Genomic DNA, 21,212 nt, shown 5'->3' with positions numbered 1-21,212 from the left:
AGTAACTATGTATGTGAATCTTTTCCTCAAATTTTTATTTTAAAATTCACCTTACCAATTTCAAATTTTTATTTTAAAATTCACCCTACCAATGTTTATAAGACAAAAAACACGTTTAAATCACCATTTGGATTCCATTGTCATTGGCAGACAAGGTTTCTGTTTAGCTAAACACATCTACATTGTGTAGATTTTATGGCAAAAATACCTGGACGCTCACAAATCGAGCAAAATTCCTTTGGGAATTCATGGTTTATTTACGACATAATAAAACTATTATGTTTTCAGCTTTCATTTAGTAACCCTTTATATTTTATTCACAAGTCACATACCCTTTTATTTAAAAGGAGGCCCAGACACTCCTTAAGCTTTTATAGCTGCTTATTTTTCCATGAGTAAATGATGTGTTTATATGTATATTCACATACTGTTGGCTTATATTTTCAAATATTTCACGTAGATCTCAATTCTTTTTAAGGTGATGGGTACTTGAGGTTTTACGGAACTATTTATTAGTAGAAATTAAAGACTACTAGAAAAAGTATTTTAAACTTTTGAATTTAGTTGATGCTAAGGAGCCAAAAATAACAAAATAGCATCTGTATGTTAGGTATGAAAATATTTAAATTATAATTACCTTATTAAATCTCACTGTACTATGCGTTTAGGAGATAGTATAAGCAAGGGTCATTTATATACTTAGCAATAAGTTATCGTTTCATAAATTGAATAGGTCCTTTATAGCAAGACAACCATATTTGTTATTTTAATCCTAGCAATGTATTGGAATATTAAAATGTTATCAGTAATAATGCTAAAATGTTCACAGAATTTGGTCTGTGAATTTCAGTACATGGTGTTTACCTGTGAGTTAAAGCTAACCATATGCTCTAAGTGTTCTTGGGCGAATCATGGCTATGTTGAAAGAAACTAAACTGAATTGCATAGATATTGATTTGTTAAATTAGGCAAGTCATATACATGGAAAATATAAGCATCAATACGTGCACCTCTTCCTTTTAATTACTAGAGGATTTAAAATTCCATAGATGGCTTACACTAAAAGGGAGGGTATCTAGTATGTATCTGCAGAAATAATACACAGAGTGCTTTCATCTCCGCAATGGCTCCTCAGAGTTAATGAAAGGAACTCTTCATGCCCAGGTCTATTGGAGGTCCTCCTTCCTCAGGACTCAGCACACTACAATGCAGCTAAGATAGTACAAAGGACCACCACAGGGAGCCAATGAAGTTCTCTCTTTTCACAGTTATCTTAGAGCCTGACTTATGATAATAAAACTGTTCATTAAATAAAAAGTATGTTTCATAAGTTTGTTTCTTGAAATGTGTGTGCATGTATAACATGTTGCAGAATACATATGTGTCAAGAATGTATATTGTACATTCAATGCAGAAATGGCCAAATCGGTCTCCATTTAAACACGTTCAAATGGGCAATTTAAAGTCTTCTATTTATTGTTCAAGATTTTGCTTAACTAGATCTTACTTGGAAAAAAGTGAGATGTTGAGTGGATTAGGAAATAGATTTTGCTATATAGAGATTTTCTTGCAAAGGGATTTGATCTGTATATTTATCTTTTTCTGTATTGGTAAGGAGACTTTTTTAGTGTAAAATTTCTCATGACAATTTCCTAAAATTCCATGGTAAAATAAACACAGTATAATCACATTTCAGTTATATATTGCATCATACAAAATAGTATATTAAATTTAAGATATCCAGAATAATTTCTCCAGATACATGATGCTTTCACATCCCTATCAGCTATGTCATATATTTTCATAACTTTAGCAACTAAATCCCTATTCCGATGTGCTATGAATTCTACATAGTCAAGTTTTATTAAATGCTGTTTCATTTTTTAGATTTTTATCATCTCCTTTGAATAAATTTATAAGTTGTCAAAGGGAAACAAAATGCTTAAACTCATAATGCTATGAGTTTTATGTGAACAATGAATGCAGACATACCAAACAACACAGGGAAAAAGTCAAAGGAATGATGCATGACTGGAAATGTACTCCACAAAAATGTCCAGTTCAGAGAAAACATGTTAATTATGCAACGTAAAGATCCTGCATTCTTTTCCAAAGCCTTCTACATAAAACAAGCTTTCTTACATAGTAAGGCCATTTTTGGTCAAATATAAATAGTCATCCCACAGATATTCTAGGGACTTGACTATTTTGGTGAACTTCTAGAAATTTCATGTTGTCAGGTAAACTTTGCAAAGTTTCAATAGAAAAATTGATCTATTTCTGAAAGTAGCGCAAGTTTATCAATGTATAATGGGGCCCCTGGAGTCTTTGGTTTGTTGCAAATATTTCCATTTACCTCTTTTGATAGTTGAGATTTGCCCAGAGAGTAACGGCTGGGTTTTATAATATTTTTCACTTCCATTACTATTTTCATGTATTTTTGAAGTTTTTTTCCAGACAGGAAACCTAAGATAATTCTTCAGATTCACAGATTTGATGCAGACTTCTTAGAAATAAAGTTAAGAGTGTTTAATTAATTCTTTTGTCAGTAGATAGCAAAAGATAAGGGGTTTGTTTCTTCTGAAAAATGTTTCTTCCTTTCCCATTTTATAAATTCATTGTAAAATAAGCATGTTTTTTCTTAAGCTTCACTTACCTTTTTTAACTGTGCTTCCAATTTGCTACATTCTTCTTTCTTTTGTTCGATGGCTATTTCTAGAGATTTTAATTTAGAGTCCCTTTTCAGCCCTGCTGAGGCTAATGAAGATGCATGTTCCTTGAGGTCAATTAAACTAGACTGAAAGGAAAAAAGTACTAGTAAGTAAAACACTGTAATTTCTACTAGCAATGTCTTCAATTTGAATACATTAATTCTACACATAGCAATAAAGTGTGCATTAGACAGAAAAGGTAAATATAGTCTTACTAAGGTAACAATAGTCGGCTCTGGCCAGGAAATTAAAGTTGGCCAGCTTACAGAACAGAGCTGGATCTAATTGCAATAGAATCAAATGTGACTAAATGGTGTGGTCAGTAAATGCATGTTTCATGTCTCAAAGTCATGCTAATGATGTAAGTCCCGAGGTGGTCTTTACATGTCAGGGTAAAACAGACATCCTGAACCTTCCATTTACATTTATTGCTGTCAGGTCACGCAGACTCTAAGACAAATATGAAGGAAAATACTGACTTTAATGCTTTCCCACCCTCCCTCTCAGAACAAATCCTATTAAGTTTTTATCAAATTTTATTTCTTTAACAGAAAAATGTCCAACGGTTTTTCAAACATCTTCTGTATCATCAAAGATAAAATGATTTAAAAATTTAGAGTAGATTTTATGTTCTAGTCCTTTGTAAATTCAGATTCAGCAGATGTAATGACTCTCCCCAACTCAGACATGGGGTTACCTAAATTGTTCCATTCATCAGTCATACTCAGAAACTAAGAGCTTCCCTGTATAGTTCAAAAACCAAAGAAATAAATACTTGCATATATCATTTTTCAGGTCATGAAACTGAAGCCCTCATGAACTGAGTATCTTCTCCAATGTTCCCAAATTAAAAAGGGAGATTACAGGTCTCAAACCCAGGCCTCCAACTCAAATATCAATACTCTTTATCATATCAGTCCCACAGAAATAATAAAAGACTTTATAATTCAGGCATTTTGTCATGGTGAAGATTACTAACACCCATCTAAGTTATAAGCTCCTTGCTGACAATTACATGTTGTTTTCTTTATAACTTTTAATATTGCTGGGTGTAATAGCTTTATGTGTTAACTTGGCTAGGCTACAGTCCCCAGTTATTAAATCAAATGCTAATCTGAGTGATGCTGTGAAAGTATTTTGCAGATGTGACTAACATTTATAATCAGTTAACTTTACATAAAGGATACAATTCTTCGTAATAGGGTGGGCCTAATCCTATCAATTGAAAGTCCTTAAGAGTAAAACTGAGGTTGCCCTGAGAATGAAGAAATTCCACCTGTGGACTGCAGCGTCACCTACCGTGTGAGAGTTTCTAGCCTGCCTTTCTTAATGGCCTGCTCTATGAATTTCGGACTTGCCTAGCCAGCCCCCCTAACTATGTAAGCCAATTCCTTGCAATAAATTTCTTAATATGGTTAAATTTCTTAATACAGTTCTGTTTTTCTGGTAGAAACTTAACTGACAAGCTCAGCCCAGTGGCAGGCACATTATTATACAGGAACAATAAATGTTTGCTGAAATGCCTGTCTGAAATTCATACAATGTAGGCATTATTTACAAAATTATTTCCATTTAAAGCTTATGCTCCACCATATCACCAAAATCTCTTTTCAATTAGAAGTGTGTGTGTGTATTTTTTTAAGTTGTAAACCCATGAATAACACTTGCAATCGGTGAAGAATGCTGCAAATGAGGTCAAAGCTTCCGTGCCTTCTGTCACATATCAGCTACAGTAATTACAGATCCTCCAAGTTGAATTTAGCAGTGAAATAGTAAGAAGAGGATTTACATTCTTTATTTTCATATCATAGAACTAATCTCTCTAAAAACTTAAATTTTAAGCTTAAATTTTAGGTAGTATAAATTTTGCTTGGGTTTCTCGAAACTCCAATTACTTATCAATTCTTCCCTTCTTTGATTCCTGATTTAGATAGTACTTTGATTTACATAGAATTATCAAAACCCAATGGTTGAAGTAATACTTTGGAGCTGGGAAATGTGCAAATATGCAGTGATACAGCCTAGCAGGGTGAAAGGATCTGTAATAGCCCTAAGGAGATGAACATTTCCTACAGACAAAATAAAATGAAGAAACCAATGGTGAACAATGACACATACATCAGAGTTTTGGAGATTAAATAAAATAATGTACATTGCTGCTTCTCAAATCTCTTCACCAAAGTATCCCTAAGTAAACTAAAGGGGTTAGAGGTATCCCTCAGAGTTTGGGGATATAGCCCAAAGCAACCTCTCCATAAACCCCTCAAGCAAGAAATTTCTTTAAAATATATTGTTTTACTATAAAAATGTGAAATCTGTCTTCTGTTTCCATGTTTGCGCTAGCATTAAAATATTGTTTTAAATTATTTACCATAATGTGAAAATGATTTCCTAGAAGAGTAGCCATAGTTAACCTATATCTTTGCATCCAGCATAGTACCATATCTCTTAACCTGGGGGTATCAAGTGATCCATTTGAGAAATACAGATGAATGTAAAGCACTCAGCACAAGCATTAGCATGTAAAAGGCCTTCGATAAAGTGGAGGTGTTATTATTATTATCATCAATGCTATTGTTGTTATCTCAAATGAAGACTCATGGGACAATGAAAAAAACATAGAATCCTCTAAGCTCCACAAATATGGTAAAACACCAAAAGGAATTTCAAGGAGCTACATTGTACACAGTTAGTAGAGCAGAGAAGATATGCAGAGCATCACCCATGAAAGAAGTTATAGTAAATACTTTCTCCTTTGAATTCAGAAAGCTTTATGAAGGGACAGTAACAATGTTTCCCAAGGCCTCATACAGTCCCTCGAACTAAGTCTCTAGTGTCTTGAGGCTACCACGAATATGGTTTTATGAGTTCTAACAACATGGTTCATTTGTTTTTCCAGACTCACCTCTTTTTCAGTCAGTTCCGCTTGTAAAGCATTGACCTTCTCTTTCAGGTCTTTGTTCTCTTTTCGGAAAGATTCTATCTCTTCTAGTCTTTCTCGATCATCTCTCTCCCGTTGTTCTTTCAAACGCTCAATTATTCTTTCCTGTGAGGCAATTGTCAGAAAAGAAGAGGTGAGAACCCATCAGTATATGTGCCACAGCATGCTACAAAAAGAAATGAGGCAGTAAATGTAAAAAATTCTCTACAGAATCAACACACTCAACATATTCAAAACTAGAATTGTGAAGAGAATGTAGCAGACCAATATAGCTTTTGGCTTGTTAATAAAAGTTAGTAACATAGAGTCGCAAGGGACCTTAATGTTCAAGTTCTGAGATTGTTATTGGTTCATGGTGATACCTAGAAAATTTCAAGAGCAATTCCCAAAGAGGGAGGTTCAGCCACCAAGACTCTAAGCTTGCCAAAGCCTTGTACAGGCAAGGGAAAGAAGCAGAAACAACCTCCAGGCTCCACCCTCTTTGCCTAGCTTTCCCATTTGATGTCCAAGAACTTTCCTTGGTTTCTGAAGAGTCATCTAGGACTAGAAAGGGAACTGAAGTGAGGCCTAGGTCCTCCAGGACTTAGGGCTAATTCACAGTGAGAACCTGAAACAAAATAAAGAATAAGGTCATTGCAAAAGTGATTTTCTGATGTGTCTAGAGATGTTTTTTTACTTCCAGACTTTTTCAATGGCTTCTTGGCAATCTGTAGAAACACCAAAACACTTTAAATTTGAGCAAAGTTCACATAGCAGCTTTCCTTTATTGAGAGCTTACTATGCGTTAGGCACTATGATGTGCCCTACGTATCTAGTCCTCATCAGAGCTTTGAGGTCCGAACCACTGGGAACAGTGTAGAGGTGAGGAAACCCAGGCTCAGAGAGGATAGCTGACTCATCCAAGGTCACCCAGATAAAAAACAGAAGGCCCACCCTAGCCTTCAGGGCTCTCAGTCTTAGCTAAGCCCATGAGACCACATTGCCACAAACATATTCCTGGAGCATTCAAGGAGATGTGAGGACCCGTCTACCCTTGACTTTCATACTGAAATGAAAACATGACTCTGGTATACATGTTTCCAAAATGGTGGAATCTTCCTGATACCAAAATAAGAACCTTTTGTTTTTAAGGAAAATTTCATTTGAAAAAAGTTTGAGTTAGATTTCAAAAATTTGTTACAAATTACCCAAAATATATATCTGAAGTTTCCTTTCGACTCTAACTTTGGAGCGTATGTTGAATTCTTTCTACGCTCTCCACCAAAGGACCCTCTTCTTCTCTCTGGGCAGGGATTAGTCTCTCTCACCCACCCCCGCCACCCACCCCCCACTCAGGGAAATTTGCCCTGTCCTGCATCAAAATGAATCTATTAATTAATTGCCTATAATTGTTTCTTCTTGATTCCAGTTACAGTTCTATTTTATTTTGTCTGTGACATTGGTGAGTGGATGATTTTGTGATCTACAAAAGAAGGAAACAGCTTCAGTGAATAGTAAGTCTCTCAAGGGCTTTTAATAATTTCAGCAACTGAGCCCTCACTGCCTTTTGCCTACATTTATTTCAAAAGCCTCACAACTGGTCACCCGGCTACCGGGCCCTCTCCATCTCATCACTTCTACCACATGGCTGCTGGAGTGACATTTTTAAAGCCTCAAACTGACCATGTCACCTATTTGGAAACTTTCCCAGGAGTCACTCTGGCTGGATCATGTGGCATTTATTCCCACTCAGCACCCTTCACACGGTTTACTGCATGCCCATCCTCCCAGCCTAGCTTTTCAAAGAGCAGCACTCAAATCCAAAGGGCTAGGCAGACTGTCTGGCATACAACAGGCAATTAAAAAGGCTGATGGAAGGAATAAGAACTCAAATTAGGGATCATCTTGTCTTCAAAGGAAGGGAAATAAAATTAAGTATGTGTGTTAACATCCAGAAGGTGTCAGAGTCACTTGGACAGTAGGTTGATTTGCTCTAACCACTTGTACTATTGACTGGGCATCGATGACAAAAAAAATCAGCAAGCACTATAATGTTTTTAAGTGTTATTGATGATTCAATACTCCAAAATATTTCTCCGTCAATCACAAAACTAATTTAACTGTCAGCCGCACAGGGCCAGATGTCAAAAACATGTGTTAAAAAGCCCTAATATGCCATGATCTACTTGATTAACAGCTAACTTGCAGAAATTCCAACAATGTGTTCTTGTTTTAGTCTTATTTGCATTGGCAAGTGTTCCTTGTGCACTCATCTGGCTCTGCACAGGTCTAATCTATTTGTGCTTTATCACTGGGTGGGAACTGAATTACAGTGGCCTCTAGCTCTGCTATCTGGCTTTCTCAACTGCTTATCTGCTATGTGGCTATAGCAAGGCTTGGGAGACCAGCTTCATAAATACCATGGGGTCTGTCTCTTGAGCTTCTGTGTGTCAGTCCTAGAACTAAGTCATACTCAATCTTGCTAAGCAGCATTATTTTTTGCGCACTCTGGATATCTGAATAAATTCTTGGAAATCAGAAGGAATAACATTCTCTGGGATATAATAATCCAAGTGGAATGGTAAATAGTGCCTAATGAGATCTATTCAATGGCCAAAAGACAGCAAATAATTAAGTGTTGTTATGAATTCATGATATTTAATTAATCATTTTAGTTTTTGCACTATGTCTTGTTCTAAAGGATCTATTCAATTATATGTCAATAAAAATAGAACTTTTGAGAGAAAGGCCATTAAGGAGATGGTGATATCAAACGCACGATGAAAAGAAGGTTTGAGTTTTAGTACTATTCTATCACCTGTGACCTGAGAGGCCTTTGGATAATCCAAGGTAGGCAACAAAGTCCTAACCAAGGGCCAACTTAGACAGAGTACAAGTAACTTCCTGAAATGCTGGGTTGAGAAGTTAGCTTGTGCCATGGTTGATTAATGATGCTCCCCAGGGCTCGGAAATGGAGAATTGTGCTGCACATGTCCCAGATTTTCATTTCTGGGCAAGGCATTTCACCTCACTGAGCCCTTCTCCCATCTTTAAAATAAAAGAGCATAAATTTAGTGTTTCTTAAAGTGTGGTCTTCTGGGTATGCTTGTTAAAAATCACAAGTTCATTGGCCCCACAGCAACTGAATCAAAATCATTAGAAAATGGAACCTAGGAAACTATATTTTAAGAAGCTCCCTAAATAATATTTTTTGGATGCACAGAGAAATTTGATACCCACTGAAATAAATACTTAAGTCTACTATTCTTTGTCCCATGGTAGAGAACTTTGCCATTTCCTACCTGACATTTTTGTCTGTGCTTCTCAAACACACTAGAATTGTGATGATGGCACCTTTTGAAAATTCCCTCTAAGTAAATTGCTCTGTTTGCTTGTATTCTTTATTACTGTGAGAGGCAACAAAAATCAGATGCAGATAGGGTCGGAAACTAACAGCTCACAGGTCAAAGCTGGCCCACAGAGCTATCTTGTTTAGCTTAAGCATCATAATTTTTAAAAATATAAACTTGAATGTTCTGAGATAAGTCAAGGATTCTTCAGCTCACCATAGTTGCCAACAGTCTCTACTACATCACAACAAACCCAATTCCCTCATTTGTGTTCCCTGCCAGGCCCTTTGCAGCATCTAAGTTCTCTACTCTTCCTCTATGGCCCAATTCAGATTTCGTGTGCCTGAGACTGCAGATCAGCGAATGGAACAATTACTGTAAAGGAGAAAAGAGAATGGAACTTAGAGGTTAGCTAATTTAAATGTGCATTTTGAAAATAAGTTACTGAAAGACACTGACAGAATAGGTTTGCCCCACTTATTGCAATTATCAAGTAGTGGAGACAGTTTGAGGGAGCCAGACTCCCACAGGCCTCAGCTTTCCTCCCCAGTCACCCCCTCAGTCTCAAAGGAAGTGCTTAAATAAAGGGAGTAGTTTCAGATTTGGGAATTCTTTGGGACTTAAACTAGAATAAATCAAATCTTAATATGGCCAGGGAAAAGAAGTGATAAAATCCTGCCAAGAATATTTGACATGGAAAGTTATATGACATATGTTTACTTCTGGAGATTTGGAGGGAAAAAAATGAAGATACAAATAAGCTGACATCCTACCACGCAAAAACTGCAAAAGGGATACATATTCATTAAAGTTTTTAAACCAACAATCCCCTCATTCAAATTTTACAAACAAAATAACTGCACAGAGCTTAGATAATACATTCTTAAAAACTGAAAAAAGAATATCTTTCCCTGAAAAATCAACATATTTACTTTTACAAGTCTTCAAATAAAATCTTATAATTTAATCCTAAAGTTAGAATCTTATAAGTTTTAATAGGAACATAAAGACTATCTAGTCATAGAATATGACTTTTATCTCCTATATTTTTAGTATAGATCAGTGGTTCTCAGACTAGAGTGTACACCAAAATGACCTGGGGAGCTTGCTAAAGTACAGATTCCCAGGCCCTAATCAAGGTTCTGATTCAATAGATATAGATGAGCTCTAATAATTTAGACTTTCAACAAGCACCTCCTGGTCCCTCTGAAGTAAAAGTCAAAGAAGACTTCTTTAAGATACACTGGTTTGGGGAATCTGGAGGCCATTTCATCTAATGCTCCTATTCTGCAAATAGAAAATTTAATGCCCTGAGAGTTACTTAACCTCTGAAGTCACATGCATTTTACTTATTTATTTATTGTCTGTCTCTGCTTCACCCTCATTAAAATCTAGAGCCAGGATTTTCACTCATTCTCTCCTCCACTGCATCTCTAGTGCTCACGCAATAGCTGTCATACAGTGGGGGCTCACTCAATCAATATCCACTGAGTAATCCCTCATGTAGGTATTGTCCTAACACACATAAATAACACACAAATATGGGTGTTTTGTTTGGGCGTGGAGTCTGGCAGAGATCAATTAATCACATAAAAATAGATAAAAGCACAATTAAGATTGTGACATAAGCTCTAGGAAATTCATAGTATTCATGAGAACATAATAGAGGATTTTACCTAGGCGGCTTCTCTGAGGAAATGATTAATAAAAGAATAATAATAACAACACCTATAACTTATTTACCAATTTTTCTAAACACGTTCCATGTATTAATGCATGTTCTCCAATTACAATCCACTGAGGTAGGAACTATTATTATCCCTTTACAAATGAAGAAACTGAGGAAGTGAAAGGTTGAGTAACTTGTCCAAAGTAGCAAATGTCAACCTAGGATGTGAACTCAGGCAGTCTGGCTCCAATGCCCACATTCTTAACTACTGTGAAGGAAGAAAGGAGAGGGAGTGGGGGAGAATAAGAGGGAGAAAGGGAATAGTGGGGGTTGGGGAAAGGAAGAGGAGTAAGGCAGGCAGAGAGGCAGTTGGTCAGGAAAGAGCCAGATCAGATAAAAGGATGGACCCAATGGGCCAGGTTAAGGATTCCACTTTTTATCATCCTAAGAACGACAAGCAAGTGAAGGTTTTTAAGCAGGGCCAAGGGTGATGTGATCAGGTTTGCATTTCCAAAAGACACTCTTTTCAGTGTGCGAGTCTACTGAAGAGGGCTAGCATGGGAGTGGGTCCAGCTGGGATTGGGGGTAGTGTGAGTGCACGGAGAAAAGCAGGCCCATTTAAATGTATTTGGACCATCTCCTCCCAACCATGTTTCCTTAAATCCTGATACCTCGCTTCATAGTCCAAGCTCACCTTCTCTGACAAAGCCTCCTCGAGCGTCGCCAGGGCAGTATCTGTATTACTGGAATCTGTCTGCAGGGACTTCACTCTGTCTTTCAGATTGGTCAGTTGTTTGTCTTTATCCCTAAGTTGTTCTTGCAAATTTTCAATCTGAAAATAAAGATCACCATATTTAATGCATGTTTTATTACATATCCAAAGCCAAGATTCCTGAAGTGGATTTGTTAAAAAAAAAGAAAAGGTTATGAGATTATGGAATTGTCAGTATTACAAGGTTACACTTTGACTTAGAAACAATGCTGTTTTGATGAGGGCTTCTTTCTTCCATGTATTTAAATGGTGATATAGATGAGCAGTATATCTCTCTCCATAAAAATACAAGCCCTTCAGACATGTAAACTCTGTTATTTCTATTTCTATCCCTTTCACCAGCCCTTTAAGTCTAAATCCATAGACCTCATTGTGGTACAATGAATCCGAGAAACACATATGCAAGATTTATTCACTCAGTGAACAGAATGGGTACCCATTCTGCATCAAGACCATATCAGTATATGGCAGAACCTATGTAGTCATTCACTCGCTCCTTCATTCCGTATTAAATTTTGTGATATGCCAAATGTTGTCAAGTGGTTGTTTCAAAGTAACCACATGAAAAGCCAAGTAGGTTATCACCAGTAGACTGTTAATGGGAAGAACTTGTGATATAAATCAAATGTAACAAGTACTAAACACTCCATTTGGCAACTAAGTCATGTGTTGGCAACCTACCAGCCACTTTTATCCACTATCTGCAGCCTGAAATAAACACACCAAAAAGCCGATTATAACGCCTGCCCAGAAGCAGCAGCCAGGACCTTCTAGTGGGCATTGAGTACATTATCATTCATGTTTTTATTCTCTGCTTTCAAACCACGTATTTCTTATCTAAGGATTAAAAGAAAGCTCCACTGTACAAACAATTTATTCATATTAACGGTTTTAAAATGACAAGGAAAAATAGCAGTACAACTCTAAGATAAGTCCATTCAAAATATTTGTATTCTGCACCCAGGCTTTCTCAGGAAATCATTCCAAATGCATGTTTCATAGTGTGTGACTCAAACAAATTTTTGGACTACTTGATTCATTTAGAATGAATCTGGAATGGTAATACAAATAATGATTGTAGTAGCAGCAATAATGAGCGGGAGGAGAGGGTGACAGCAGAGGTGGCAGCAGCAGCAGCATCAAAGTAGCTCTGAATACAAAGACAATAAAGCTGCAGACCCTCAATGTGCAGGATGCAGGACTTGGCTAATTCTTCCAATGGTTACAATGGAGGTAGGTGAACAATGATACACTTTTTATCCTTCCATTCTTCCTTCCTTTTTTTTTTTTTTTTTTTGCCAATGTGTCTTTTTAATAACACATATTTTCTGCCTTGAGACACACATTCTGGAAATAGGTTATAGGTCAAATAATTAAACTTTTTCATCAAAACTCAGTGCATTCCTACACAGCTACCACTGTGACAATTCACTATCTTTCCATGGAGAACACAGGAACTCAAAAGGCATAATCATCTACAGTCAGAACAAAGCCTTCCTCCATTCCAGACAAGTGTTCATAGAGTTACACAACACCATAAGCAAATATATGAGTGAGCAAGAATATAGATGGTTACATGCCAAAATGATACTTATATAGAAGAAGCAAGCAACTGAGATGACTAACTCTTCATACAGAATGTGCTATTGTTTTGAGTACACCCACACAGGCAGATACACTTGTGTATACATATGTGTAAATCCACAGTGGTTCTAAGCAAACTGATTAGATACACCTTGACAACCTGGAAGACAGTGCCCTGGACAGGGAAGAGGGAACTTTCTCTCAGGGCATCAGCCCTGGGGCAATGGCAGACACAGATTTTAAGGAACTTTGGGCACTGGAAATCAAGGCTAAAGAAGACTTACTATGAGCCTGTGTAAGAAAACTAGGGCCTCCCCGCAAATAACCAAGAAGACTAAGGAGGTTAATGGTTAGAGGACCTACCAGTAGGTAGGTGCTAAGAGCTGAAGAAATGTGGGCTGGTGAGGCCTGGAGACATAACAAGTGACATATCTATTTATCCTACATCTAAGAACCCAGCAGAAGATCCGATGTATCGCAGGCAAGACTAACAAATCTGGAATTGAAGACACATTTATAAAGCAAGGAATGAACCACTTTAAAAAATGTTACAAAGATCTTCAAGAATGATTCTTAATAAAGAAACACAGGTACAGAACAGTATGAGAAATACAGTCTCTTATGTAAATAAAAAAAGAAACCTATAAGTAGAGACATACATGTAGCTACTGAAATTTTAAAATTTCTGGAAAAGAAACAAGAATTTTTTTACAGTGTTTAACTTTGGGAGAAAGGATCTAGGGTGCAGAAGGTAGATGGAAGCTTCTGTTTTTTCATTTTTATACATTTCTGTAGTTTTCAGCTTGAATTTTCTAACCATGTGGGTTTTATTAATTTTTAACACCAAGCAGGATTATCTGACTGGTGAAATTATGGGTCATTTTTAGTTCATATTTATATATAAAAATAATAAATATTAAATAATAAGTAAATAGTAATTAAATATCATAAATTCCTACTTAAAAATAAATTGTCCAAGTTACTAACAATTAAAGATTATTAGTACATTTAAACCATTATGCAAATATTTCAAATCATGTTTGCATATAAGTGCCACTAAATGGAAATAGCAGAATGCAAAGGGGAACAAAAGCGGAATGTAAAATAACATAATTTTGTTAAAAAAATTCTTACTTTGAATGAAAATATATATAAAAGGAATTCACTAAAATGTTCTTTGGCAATGATGTGACTAATGATTTTACTTTTCTTCTTCATACTTTCCTGCATCTGCCAACTTGTTTTCCTTGAACATAATAAACAGAAGGCTGCAGAACCAGAATCAAGAAAAATAGCCTAGAATGTTGCCCAAAGTTTTGATGCAAATGCTGGTATAGATACTGTTGCTCCGACTGTTGAATACCAGAAACTGAGGCTTACAGCACAAACCGAGCTGTAACTGACCATTGGACATCACCACTAGCCCTGCAGTTGTGCAGCCCCATGGCCCTGACTTTGTAGTCACTGCAGCAGAGAGTCCCTCACATTCCCAACATCCTAACAACTCTGGGGCAAATACACCTAATGAGCAAAACTAAGATAAGGTACACAGCCTAAATGCAAAAGAAACTGAGAAACCAAGTGTTGATATTTCACCTTCCAGCATGAGAGGTTCTTCATAAGCTCAGAAGAAAATTCAGAGTATATAGCCAAAAAAATAAAAGATCCATATCCACAACACCTAGAGAGAGCCCTGGTGTTAACTTTTGAACCATCAAACTACACTATCTTGGAGCAATTAGTCTGTTGAGATGTTTTTGAACTCATCTATCACATGTGGCCAAAACCATAGAGTGATCATAAAGAGTAGGACCACATATTGCTACACAACACATTGGAAATTTAAAAATGAAATAGGTTGCTTAAGAAACACAAATTTATAGGCCTGCTAATCTCTCAACATGTCAGAAATACCTTTTCCTTTTTTATTGTGGTAAAATACACATAACACAAAATTTGCCATCTTAACCATTTTCAAATATATTTTAGTAGAATCAAATACCTTCATGTTGTGCAACCATCACCACCATCCATCTCCCTGTCTCTGCATTTAGTTCCATGCAATTGTATCACATGTGTAGAGTCAAGTAACCACTACCAAAGTCAAAATACAGAACAATTCCATCGCTACAAAGATCTTTGTGCTGAGCTTTTATAACTGTGCCCACTTATCTCCTGCCTCTTATCCCTGTCCCTAACCCCTGGCAAATGAGAATCTATTCTTCATTTCTTTAATTTTGTCATTTGACAAATGTTACAGAAATATAATCATATAATATATAGCCCTTGGGATTGGCTTTTTTTCACTCATGATTCTCTGGACATCCATCTGAGTTATGTTTACTAAAAATTTGTTCCTTTTCATTGCTAAGTAGTATTCCGTGATATAAATATACCAGCTTAAACATTTAACTATTAAAGGATATTGGGTTGTTTCCAGTTTTTAGCTATTACATGTAGGCTACTATAAATATTCATGCACAAGTTTTTCCATGAACATAAGTCATTTCTCTGGGATAAGTGCTACCAGAGAGGATAGTTACCAGGTCATACAGGATTTGAGCAATTTTAGTTGTATAAGGAACTACCAAACTGTTTTCCAGAGTGGCTATACCATTTTACATTCCCACCTACAATGTATAAATGATCTGGTTTCCCTACATTTCCACCAACTTTGTGTTGTCACTATTTTTTTTTTAGTAATTCTAATAGAGTTGTAGTGACATCTCATTGTGGTTTTATTTTGTACTTCCTTATTGGCTAATCATTTCGAGCATGTGTTAATATTTGCCAACTGTTCATCCTCATCAGTAAATGTTTGTACATATCTTTTGCCCATTTTCTAAATGGATTGTTTTGTTTTTGTTTTTACTACTGACTTTTGCCAGTTCTTTATATATTTCAGATACTTTGTCATATATATGACTTAAAATCATTTTCTGTATTATTTTATAGTCTGTTTTATATGTCTTCTCATGCTTCAGATAGGATCTTTCACAGCAAAGTCCAATTTATCATCTTTTCCTTCTATAGATCATACATTTGATGTCAATTTTATGAACTCATTATTAAGCCCTAGATACTGAACATTTGTCCTATAGTTTTTCTAACAAATTTATAGTTATCTATTTTACATTTAAGTTAACAATCTACTTTGAGTTCATTTATATAAGGTGTAAGGCTTAGGCCAATGTTCATTTTTGTTGCCTATGGATGTCCAATTGACTCAGTACTTTATCAAAAAGGTTATCCTTCCTTCATTGAAATATTTTTGAACCTTAGTAAAATATCAGGCATAACTGTGTGGGTGTATTTCTGGATTCTCTGTTTTGTTCTATTGATCTGTTTCTGTCTCTCTAATATCGCACTGTCTTAATTATAGTAGATATATAGCAAGGGTTAATATGAGTAGAATGATATTTCTCACCTTATTCTTTCTTTCTTTCCCCCACCCCCTACACCACCACAAGACTGTTTTAGTCTAGGGCTAGGGCTTGTGCCTTTCTATAAAAATTTTATAATAAGCTTGTCTAAGTCAAAAAAAAAAAAAACCTGATGAAATTTTGATAGAAATTTCATTAAACATAGTCAGTTTTTGGAAAATTGACATCTTTACTTTGTTGAGTCTTCCAAACCATGAATACAGTACATATTGCAATTTGTTTAGATCTTTTCCGGTTTCTTTCATTAACATTTGATAAATTTCAACACAAAAATTCTGCACATTTTGGTAAATTCATATCTAAATAATTCGTTTTCTTTTGCATTATTATAATTGGTATTGTTTTTAATTTTAGCCTCTACATATGCATTGTTAGTATATAAAAACGTAATTAATTTTTGTGGGTTGAGCTTGTAACCTGAGACTTTACTGAAATAACATTAGTTCTAAGAGGTTTTTTTTTCCTTTTTAATGATACTTTGGCATTTTCTATATAGACAATCATGTCATCTGCAATGAAGGAGAGAACTTCGGTGTACTATGTTACATAAAATTAATCAGAGTAGACATCCTTGCCGTTGTCTTGAATTTAGGGAAAAGATATTTAGTCTTAATGATGAAAGGCTATGTGTTTTTGTAGGTATCTTATCAAAATGAGGTGGTTCTCCTCTATTCCTAACTTGCTACAAGTTTTTATCATGACTAGGAGTCATGATAAAATGCTTTTTCTATGTTAATTAATTGGTCAAATATTTTTTCTTTAGCCTGTTCACATGATAGATTACAATGATTAATTTTTGAATGCTGAACCAGCCTTGCATACCTGGGATAAATCCTACTTGGTCATAGTATATTATTCTTTTTATAAACGTTTTGCATTTTATATTCTAATATTTGTTGAAGGGTTTTATAACCAAGTTCATAGGAGATAGTGGTCAAAGTTTTTTGGGTTTTATATGGTTTTTTTTTTTTTCACTTTTTGCTTTTATCTTTTTTTTGCATTGTCTTTTTTGTTTTGAGTATCAAGGTAAGAGTGTCCTCATGAATTAGTTGGACAATATTCCTTCTTCCCTTTTCAGTATAAGATTGAGTAAAATTAGTGTTAATTTTCTAACTATTTGGTAATATTCTCCAGTAAAGCTATTTGGGCCTAGATAGTTCTTTTTCATGAACTTTAAAATTAAAAATTCATTTCACTTGATAGTTACAAAATTATTCAGGTTACTTATTTCATCTTGGTTGGGTTTTAAAAGTTTGTGGTTTTTGAGAAACTCGTCCATTTCTACTAAGCTAGCAAATTTATTAATATAAAGTTGTTTGTAATATTTTCCTGTCAACTTTTAATACTACAGAATCATAAGAATACCTTATTTAATTTCTGATATTGGTGTTTTATATCTTCTTTTTTATATTCGTCAGTGTAGCTGGAGGTTTATCAATTTTGCTGATTTTTTTTCAAAAAAGCAGCTTTTAATTATATTATTTAATTAAATTAAATGTGTTGTTTTGTTTTCAATTTTATTGATTTCTACTCTTTTTATTATTTCTTTCTTAATACTTCCCTCTGATTTTATTTTGTTCTTTTTTGTTCTATGGAGGTAAGAACTTTTTAAAATTTTTTTATTTTTCAATTACAGTTGACATACAATATTATATTAGTTTCAGATGTACAACGTAGTGATTAGACATGTATATAACTTATGAAGTGATTACTCTGATAAATCTGGTACCCCTTTGACACCATACAGTTACTACAATATTACTGACTATGTCCCTTATGATAAACTTTACATCCCCATGAATAGTTTGTAACTAACAAATTATACTTCTTAATCCTTTCTCCTTTTTAATCCATCCTGCCAAGTCCCCTCCCATCCAGCAGTTATCAAAATGGTGTCTGTATCTGTGAGTTTGTTTCTGTTTTGTCTGTTCATTTTGTTTTTCACATTACACATATAAGCAAAATCATATGGTATTTGTCTTGCTTTGACTTATTTCATTCACCACAATACCTTCTAGGTCCATCCATGTTGTTTCAGATGGCAAGATTTCATTCTTTTTTATTCCACTGTATATATGTACCACTTCTCCTTTATCCATTCATCTATTGATGGACACTTAGGTTGTTTCCATATCTTGGCTATTATAAATAATGCTGCAATGAACATATGGATGCGCATGTCTTTTTGAATTAGTGTTTTTGGATTCTTTAGATAAATACCCATAAATGGGATTACTGGGTCCTTCTTTGTCTTAAAGTTTAGTTTGTCTGATATAAGTATTGTTACCCCAGCTTTTTCTGTTCATTTCCATTTTCATTAAATATCTTTTTCTATCCCTTTAATTTAGTCTGTGTGTATCTTTTGATCAGAAGTGAGTTTCTTGTAGGCAGCATATGTAAGGGTCTTCTTTTTTTAATCCATTGAGCCACCCTATCTTTTGATTGAAGTATTCAATCCATTTACATTTAAAGTAATGTTGATAGACATGTAGTTATTGCCATTTTATTATTCACATTTTTTTATCTTTTCTTCTTCTTTTTAAAGAAGTCTTTCTACCATTTCTTGTAATACTGGTTTGGTGGTAATGAACTTCTTTAGCTTTTTCTTGTCTGGGAAGTTCTTTTGATTCTAAATGATAACTTTGCTGGGTAACCTTAGTTGGAAGTCCTTTGAATATTTCATGCCAATCCCTTCTGGCTTGCAAAGTTTCTGTTCAGAAATCAGCTGACAGTTTTATGGAGTTCCCTTATAGGTAACGGCTTTTCTCTTGCTGTTTATAAGAGTCTTTGCCTTTAACCTTTGGCATTTTAATTATGATGTGTCTTGCTGTGGGCCTCCTTGGCTTTATCTTGTTTGGGACACTCTGTGCTTCCTGGGCTTGTATGTCTATTTCCTTCAACAGGTTAGAAAAGTTTTCTGTCATTATTTCTTCAAATAGGTTTTCAATTCTTTGCTCTCTCTTTTCTCCTTCTGATATTCTTATGATATAAATGTTGGTATGCTACATGTTGTCCCAGAGGCCCCTTAAAGTAGTTTTTCATTTTTTGAAATTCTTTTTTCTTTTTGCTGTCCTGATTGGGTGTTTTCTGCTACTCATCTTCCGAATCACTGATTCGGTTCATCTAATCTACTGTTGATTCCCTCTAATGTATTCATTTTGGTTACTATTTTCTTCATTTCTGATTGGTTCTTTGTTCATTTGTTTCCTTTCTCCATTTTTATGTGTCCTATCTCTTTACTGAAGTTATCACTAAGGTCACTAAACATCCTTACAAACAGTATTTTGGACTCTGCAGGTGGCTTTCCAGTTTTCCCAGCACCATTTATTGACGAAGCTTTCCTTTCTCCACTGTATGTTTTGGCTTTCTTGTCAAAAATTATTTGCCCATGTAAATATGGGTTTACTTCTGGACTCTCGATTCTGTTCCACTGGTCTGTGTGTCTGTTCTGCTGCCAATACCATGCTGTTTTGATTATTGTTGCTTTGTAGTATAATTTGAAGTCAGGCAGAGTGATGCCTCCAGCCTTGTTCTTTTTTCTCAGGATGGCTTTGGCAATTCGGGATCTTTTTGCTTCCATACAAATCTCAAGATTTTTTCTTCCATTTCTTTAAAAAATGGCAATGAGGTTTAGATGGGGATTGCATTAAATGTGTATAATGCTTTAGGTAATAAGGTCATTTTAACTATATTGATTCTTCCAATCCAAGAACATGGAATATCTTTCCATTTCTTTGTATCTTCTTCACTCTTTTAATAGAGTCTTGTAGTTTTCATTATATAGTTCCTTCACATGTTTCATTAAATTTATTCCTAGGTATTTTATTCTTTTTGTTGCAATTGCAAAAGGAATTATTTTTTCCACTTCTTTTGCTGACACTTCATTAGTAGAGTATAGAAACGCTATGGATTTTTGAATGTTGATTTTGTATCCAGAAACTTTACTGTATTTGCTTATTGATTCTAGTAGTGTTCTTGTAAAGTCTTTAGGGTTTTCTATATAGAGAATCATGTCATCCTCAAATAGGGACAGTTTGATTTCTTCGTTCCCTATTTGGATGCCTTTTATATCTTTCTCTTGCCTGATTGCACTTGCTAAGATTTCCAATGTTATATTGAATAACAGTGGCGATAGTGAACAGCCTTGCCTTGTTCCTGATCTTAGAAGGAAGATTTTTCATTTTTCACCACTAAGTATAATGTTGGCTGAGGGTTTGTCATATATGGCCTTTATTATGTTAAGGTACTTTCCTTCTATATCAATTTTGTTAAGTGTTTTGATCATAAATGGATGCTGTATCTTGTCAAAGGCTTTTTCTGCATCTATTGTTATGATCATATGATTCTTATTTTTTAATTTGTTTATGTGGTATATCACATTAATCAATTTGTGTATGTTGAAGTATCCCTGTGCCCCTGGGATGAAGCCACTTGATCATGGTGTATAATTTTTCCAATATGCTGCTGTATTCAGTTTGCTAATATCTTATCTAGGATTTCTGCATCTGTGTTCATGAGAGATATTTGGTCTGTAGTTTTCTTTTTTTGTGTTATTCTTACCAGATTTTGGTATCAGAGTAATACTGGCCTCATAAAATGAGTTGGGAAGTATTGCCTCCTCTTTGATTTTTTGGAAGAGTTTGAGAAGAATAGGTATTAAATCTTTGAATGTTTGGTAGAATTCACCAGTGAACCATCTGGTCCTGAACTTTTACTTTTTGGTAGGTTTTTGATGATTGTTTCAATTTCCATACTGCTGATCG

At 35.0% G+C, this 21,212-nt stretch overlaps 1 protein-coding gene across 20 annotated transcripts in view; it reads right to left on the bottom strand.

Annotated features, from left to right (window-relative positions):
* ERC2 (ELKS/RAB6-interacting/CAST family member 2) overlaps positions 1–21,212 on the bottom strand; it is a 941,255-nt gene that overhangs the window by 481,473 nt on the left and 438,570 nt on the right. For all 20 annotated transcript variants that reach the window (XM_011371814.2, XM_011371813.2, XM_023537617.1 and 17 more), the window contains exons 8-10: positions 11,345–11,482; positions 5,617–5,757; positions 2,657–2,797 (exon numbers count right to left, since the gene is read on the bottom strand). In XM_011371814.2, the coding sequence (XP_011370116.1) occupies positions 2,657–2,797; positions 5,617–5,757; positions 11,345–11,482 (420 nt within the window). The remainder of the gene's footprint in view (positions 1–2,656; positions 2,798–5,616; positions 5,758–11,344; positions 11,483–21,212) is intronic.

This window comes from Pteropus vampyrus, unplaced genomic scaffold (genome assembly GCF_000151845.1).
Source record: "Pteropus vampyrus isolate Shadow unplaced genomic scaffold, Pvam_2.0 Scaffold195, whole genome shotgun sequence".
Classification (NCBI taxonomy): Eukaryota; Metazoa; Chordata; class Mammalia; order Chiroptera; family Pteropodidae; genus Pteropus; species Pteropus vampyrus.
This window is presented reverse-complemented; position numbering and strand designations above follow the sequence as displayed.